The sequence below is a fragment of the Dichotomopilus funicola genome (genome assembly GCF_033296635.1).
Source record: "Dichotomopilus funicola strain CBS 141.50 unplaced genomic scaffold C8A04scaffold_38, whole genome shotgun sequence".
NCBI classification, from domain to species: Eukaryota; Fungi; Ascomycota; class Sordariomycetes; order Sordariales; family Chaetomiaceae; genus Dichotomopilus; species Dichotomopilus funicola.
Window position 1 is genome coordinate 198871 of NW_026944059.1, and position 6689 is coordinate 205559.

General features: G+C 54.1%; 2 protein-coding genes across 2 annotated transcripts; one reads left to right on the forward strand and one right to left on the reverse strand.

Moving 5' to 3' along the window:
• Window positions 1–306: 306 nt before the first annotated feature.
• On the forward strand, window positions 307–1185 carry C8A04DRAFT_37858 (putative cytochrome c protein; the record flags this gene model as incomplete). The annotated part of the gene is made up of 4 exons (XM_062784028.1): window positions 307–322; window positions 731–921; window positions 990–1084; window positions 1161–1185. The coding sequence occupies 4 exons, from the start codon at window positions 307–309 to the stop codon at window positions 1183–1185; spliced, it is 327 nt and encodes a 108-aa protein (XP_062636358.1).
• Window positions 1186–2040: 855 nt separating this feature from the next.
• C8A04DRAFT_37860 (P-loop containing nucleoside triphosphate hydrolase protein) lies at window positions 2041–6306 on the reverse strand (the record flags this gene model as incomplete). The annotated part of the gene is made up of 2 exons (XM_062784029.1): window positions 2041–4604; window positions 6291–6306. The coding sequence occupies 2 exons, from the start codon at window positions 6304–6306 to the stop codon at window positions 2041–2043; spliced, it is 2580 nt and encodes an 859-aa protein (XP_062636359.1).
• Window positions 6307–6689: the final 383 nt, after the last annotated feature.

The following is a 6689-nucleotide window of genomic DNA, read 5'->3' on the forward strand; positions in this document are numbered from 1 at the left end:
AATGTGGGCAAATTCTGCCAGGCCCGCTGTGGGTGGGTGGCTCTGTGGCTCTTCAGTGGGCGATGGTGCTTGTCTTGGCAGCGGTCATTGAAAGAAATCCCGGCTTGCCGCCCCCCATGGCGCAGCCAGCGAAAGGCAGCCAGCCAACTAACACCTCATCCCAGAATTTTTTCAAGGACCTCTTTTTCCTCCGTCTTGCTTCCTTTCACATCCCAACTTTGTAACCTCAAGACACAGTCTTTGCGTTTAGCACCACCTTCATTTTTCAAACACATTTAACTCCTAATACCACACCAATCCGTCAAGATGGGCGTCGCTCCTGGTAGGTTTTCCCACTCGCTTCCGCTCTTCCGCGCTTCGGATCTCGATCGCGGCCGCACCTCGCTGCCCTTACCGCTCTGCCGTTCCCAGCCATTGGCCGTCTACACACCCTTCCCTAGGTCCGGGGATATGGGACTTTGCGATATTTGTCCTTGATTCCTCGGGATCTTGGGTCTCGTCGCTATTGCGGCGTTGCAAACGTTCCCCCTCACCCACCCCCGATCACAACCTTGCGTCAATTTCCAAAGACGTCCGGGGGAGCGGGACCACGGATACTTATAGACGAGCCACGGGAAGGACAGCGTTTTGCAGCAGGCCGAGCCGCTCGAGCATCACCAACGACAACCCCCGCCATAACACAACTCCAAGAACGATCCCCTGACCAGGCCCGCTAACAACCAACCCACAGGAGATGCTAAGAAGGGTGCCAACCTCTTCAAGACCCGCTGCGCGCAGTGCCACACCGTCGAGGCTGACGGCGGCAACAAGATCGGCCCCGCGCTCCACGGCCTGTTCGGCCGCAAGACCGGCTCCGTCGAGGGCTACGCCTACACCGACGCCAACAAGCAGAAGGGCATCACCTGGGACGACGACACTCTGGTGCGTTTGAATCTGGGCGCTGGCAACCCTTTGTGTGTTGTGTTTATTGTGTGCTAACGAATCCCTAGTTCGCGTACCTCGAGAACCCCAAGAAGTACATCCCCGGCACCAAGATGGCCTTCGGTGGTCTCAAGAAGGAGAAGGAGAGGAACGACCTGATCACGTATGCCCCCACCCCCCTTATCCTCCCCTTCTGTTACGATTTTACCGACATGGAGACGCTAACAATTTTCCCACAGCTTCCTCAAGGAGTCGACCAAATAGATCTCCGCCTAATAACCGGGGTTGAAAGCGTCGCATTGTAATACTATCCATTTTTTCACCATCAGGAAAGAAAGCGGGAAGAAAAGCCGGCCTGTTCCATTATTAGACCGGGGTTTCTTTCCTACGTGTTATGGTGTTGCGAGGGAAAAATATGGGAGTTGGTCCGTTTTTTTGCTACCACCTCTTTTTGCATTAGACGGGGCGGCTCTTGTAACGGCACTCACAACTACTACTTACTACTGTTACGATTTTTGTACCATAGAAGAGATGAAGGAAAGGAGACAGACGAAAGACGACGGAGGTGCCGGGGTGCACAATGACGACGACATACCAGATGGACTTTAGACGAGAGAGAGGCGCGAGGCAAGCCTGACTGATGAACAATGATTCCCTGCTCTTCATAACAGATGACGAAACGCGAGTATGCGTTGTCCTTGATGCGGTGTGAAATGGGTGGCTGTGATTCGGTGTTTTGGGTCTTGTGAAATATTCGATTCGAAAAGTTCCTGATTTGCCGAGATCCCGAACGCCGAGATCGGCCGTCTCCGTCTCTAGAATATGTCTAAGTGGTATTAAGGAAGCCAAACAATCATTTTAGGAATATCTCATTTTCTACCTGTATAATTATTGGTGGTGACTAGCTGAGGTATCATGCTAAAAAATGGGAAACAAAGAAAGTCACTGGAAGGGTCCTGTGAGGAAATATCCCAAGTCTTGGGAAGACAACTCACACAACCCGTCTCATCTGCTACACTGCACCATAGTCAATCTATCAAGAACACCAGACGGCAGCGCACACTCTCTTTAGATCCAACACCACATCTACAACCGTTGTGTATTATACGCCACCCCCCTCTACTTATCTAACGCATACATCTCTGGATCCTTCACACTCGGCTTCACCTCACTCAACGCCCGTTCCCAATCCTCCGGCAAGATCGCCGGTTCCACCACTCCCGCTCCCGTGCCTGTCCCTCCCCCAACATTACTGGGAGTATCAGAATCAGAAGTAGAAGTAGAAGTAGAAGTAGAAGAAAACGCCCCCTGGAGATAAGCCCGCTCGAGACACGCCTGCGCAGCAGCTTGCATCAGACTGCCGAGGTCGGCGCCGGAAAAGCCGGTGCACCGGGGGTCGCGGGCGACACGTTCCAGGTCGGCTTCGGTGGTGCCGGGGGGTGATGATGTCTTGTTCGTGATGGTGTTGGTAGATGTGGCGTCGAGCATGTCGATGTCCATCCCACCACCGTTGGTATTGGTATGAGTATTCGGCAGCGACCGCCCCCGACGCGCCTTGGCAACAGTGTTGCGATACAGCGTTTTAAGAATCTCAACGCGGTCAGGGGCCGAGGGCAAGCCGACATAGATACTGGTACCCAACCGGCCGGGGCGACGGATAGCCTCGTCGATGATATCCGGGCGGTTGGTAGCGCCAACGACGTAGATTCCCGACCGGTCGCCGACGCCGTCGAGTTCGGTAAGCAAAGTATTGACGACGCGGGCGCTGGCGTCGGAGAGCGAGTCGTCGCGCTTGGGGACGAGTGCGTCCATCTCGTCGAAGAAGAGGATGCAAGGGGCGGATGACTTGGCGCGCGCGAAGAGCTGGCGTACCGCGCGCTCGGATTCGCCGACGTATTTGTTGAGGAGCTCTGGGCCTTTGATGGAGATGAAGTTGGCTTTGGACTCGTTGGCGACGGCTTTCGCGACGAGGGTTTTGCCGCAACCCGGCGGGCCCCAGAGGAGGATGCCGGCTGCGGGTTTGATGCCGACGCGGGCGAAGAGGTCAGGGTTTTTAATAGGGCCGACGATGGACATCTCGAGCTTTTTGCGGACGGGGCCGAGGGCGCCGACGTGTGCCCAGGTGGTGTCGGGGATGGTGCTGAAGCCTTCGCGCTTGGAGGCGGGTTGGACGCGGGAGACGGCCGCTTGGAATTGGGACATGGTGATGCGGCTTTCGTCCCAGGGGGCTCGTCGGTGGTCTTCTAGGAGGACCCAGTCGCGCTGCTTTTGGGAGGCGGCCGTGAGACGGTTTCGTTCTTCGTTTGGTTCTTCTTCTTCTCCACCTTCAGCTTCTGATTCTCTTCCTGGTCTCCCTAGTTCCCCCTCAGTTGGCCGCTGCTGAGCGCGAGCTTTCCGCAAGAGATCATCAAGTTTCCCACGACAGCTCCCCGACACAGCCGCCTTAACAACATACTGCAAATCACTCCCGACATACCCCGGCGTCATCTTGGCCAACAACCGGAAATCCACATCCTCATCCACACTCAGATCGCGCGTCAACGACCGCAGGATATGCTCCCGAGCCACCTCGCTCGGCATGCCCATATCAATCTCCGAGCTAAACCGGCGACGAATAGCCGGGTCCAAAAAATCCGGCCTATTCGTCGCCGCCAGCACAACCACATTTTTCCCCAGCGGCGTCTGCTGCCGAATCCGGTCCATCCCATTCATAATCTCCGCCACAATCCGGCTCTCCATCCCCTTATTCGCACTCTCCCGGCGCCCCGCAATTGAATCAATCTCATCAAAAAACACCAGACACGGCGCCAGCCGAATGGCCTCATCAAACACATCCCGGATATTCTTCTCCGACTCCCCGGACGTGCCCCCCACCACAGACGGCGCCGAAACGGGAATAAACGCAGCGCCTACGCTGCCGGCCACGGCGTGTGCCAGGGTGGTCTTGCCGCACCCGGACGGGCCGTGGAGTAGCACGCCGTTGTCGTATCGGTAACCCATCTTCTCACAGGCTTCGCCCGCGCATAGCGGGAACCAGACTTCGTCGAGGAGTCGGTCTAGGGTGTCGTCTACACCGGCGATGTCGAGGATGGAGACGCCGGTTGGTGGGCTGCGGTCGATTTCTTTGGGGAGTTTGCGCTTTTTGGGGCGTGGCTCGCCGTTGGGTTGTCTGTCTGCGGCCGCAGCAGCTGCAGCGGGAGCGCCGGATGTGTTGTCCATGGCGGTTGGGGTTGATGAGGGGATGTTTTCTGGTGGTGGTTGTGCGCCCGGTGTTGTCGCAGGCGTGACAGTAGCAACAGATGAATCAGTCGTCCCAGCAGTACCAGCAGCAGCACTCCTATCCACCACACCCCCCCCAAACCCCCAAGACTTTGCAATCTGCCGATTCAACAAATTCTGATCCCGCTCCGCCTTAGCCGCCTTAATCCGTTCCTGCTCCTGCACCTCCAACAAATCGTCCGAGTCCTCTTGCTCGTCAGCCCTGGCCTGGTCTCTGCGTGCAGCCAGCACGCGCTCGATGGATTCCTCCAGGGGCCGCTTCTTGGAACGCGCGAGACTCGAATTGGACCGTTTGATGCTGTCGTATACCGAGCCTACGGTGAGTCGGCGGGTTCGTGCGGAAGCAGTGCCTTCCTCGCTGCCTTCGGCTTCGAGCTTGAGGACGATTTGGTAGACGTCGCGGTCTAACCCGAGTCGGGGGTTGATGCCGCCGTGTCGTCGTGACATTGTAAAGGTGGGTTCGAGAGCAGGAAAAATTAATTAGACGAAAAACAAAGGGAAGATTAAACAGCCAAAAAATGGGGGCTGCAACAACCTTGTCTAAATAGTAGCGCGATTACTGGCCGACTCAATGCTGCTCACCACCAGTTGTCAAGCCCACAGGCAGTCAAGATGAGTTTTATCATGTTTCGATGGATGAGCTATGGTGTCTGTGAGATGAAGAAAAATTAAGGTTGTGAGCCAGCAGCTCCACACAGTGCTACGAATACTGACAACACGGTATCACCATGAGCGTTGCTCTCGCCATTGACCTAGATTCACAATCCTTTTCCCTTAAAAAAGTGAATTAATGAACCAGCTGAAGGTTTTGATATAATAATAGAAATAGTACCCCCAAGTCGCCTCCCAGTGCTGTCGAAAGATGCATGTGAACGGACGGGCTACGCTTGATGATACACTTTGCACTTCGCACGGTGTACCGAATACTATGCACCTCCTAATATCGAGACTGGGTCAACGAACATCATTTGAGACTCCCTTCCTTTGCTTTCTCTTGATGATTCAGATGAGTACAACTCCCATTGCACCTTATGCTGCTTTCAAAGGTACTACATTTGGACAACAGCCCGAGTGACATGTATCGTTCCTCTTCGATGATGTAAGGGTTAGGGTCAGCGGTGAACTGTTGACTCCCTTTGAGATACTACATCTCTACACTAGTAGAGGTAGTTATCGTCCTTGCTCAACCACGTGTGTGATCATTGCCCAAGCACATTGATGACACTTGAACACCACAAAATCGAATTAGCTACAACTAAGCTAGCTGTATTCCGATTCCGCTCGCTACCGGGCGTCTCGCCCAGGTTCGCTGATACAATACATACATACATTCATCCATCACTCCGCTTTCCCGGATTTCCTTTCCTTGTCCCAGCCCCCGTTCCCCATAGAAACGATTGACGCCCCGTCCCTGAGCCTGAAGACGAAGTCCAGTAAAGTACCGTTACCGAGTAAGGACCTAGAAACAAGCAAGCAAGCAAACAAACAAACGCCCCATTTCTCCGTTTCCCCGATTCCCCAATTCCCTGCCCTTTGAAGTGCCCACCCACTCCTAACAAAGGAAGATTGATGTTGGATGATGGTAGAAAAGACATGGAGAAATGAAGAAAAAAAAGAGGAGCAAAACCCATGATACTCTGACAGATACAACAATCCCATAATACACGTCGCCCCGTGGTGATGCACCAGTCCTTTCCGTACCCTCTTCGGCCCTAGTACCAGGTCCAAAGCCCGCTAGGGTGGAAGACAAAGATTTTTGTATCCATGTGTCCGTTATGTCCTTCTCTGGTCCACCAACATCGCCTAAAAGGCTGATATCAGAAGAAAGAGAAAAGAACAAGAAGACGAGACGAAAAGGTAGACGAAAGAAGATTCAGGCAATAGGAGAAGACCTATCACCTGAAGTAGACAACAAGGGAAGAAAGAAATCAAGACCCGATGAAAGCAAGACACAGAAAAAAAAGTAACGCGGGGCACAGCTGTGCAACACCCAGCCGTTCACGGATCCCAATTCTTGATGCGCTTCTTGAGAAACTCAAAAGCCGAGAAGAACACGGCATTGACCGCACACGATCGTCCCATAGACACACCGAGGCCGCGGTACATGTTGCGTTGGAAGAACTCGATTTTCACCGGCTCTACCTTCTCGCCCTTGGAGTACAACAGCGAGTTGCGCTGGTAGATCGATTTCGCCGAGTCAACCGGGTCTAGAGGGAAGTAGTTGGGTTAGAAGGAGGTCCTATTTGATATCACGTGCCAGGCGACAAGGCATGAAACGACTTACAGATCAATGCCCAGGACACTATCCCGCACAATCCACCGGCAACCAGGACCGCAAGTGGGTTAGAGTGCGTGCCGTCACCGCCAAACGTGGTTAGGAGCTGCTTGCTACTCTCATATGTCATGAAGTAGGTTCCCGTGCCAAGTGTATCGCGCACTAGACCCCGAGGGCGTTGTTAGTTGAGGTTGATTTAGAGTTGAAAGCACCT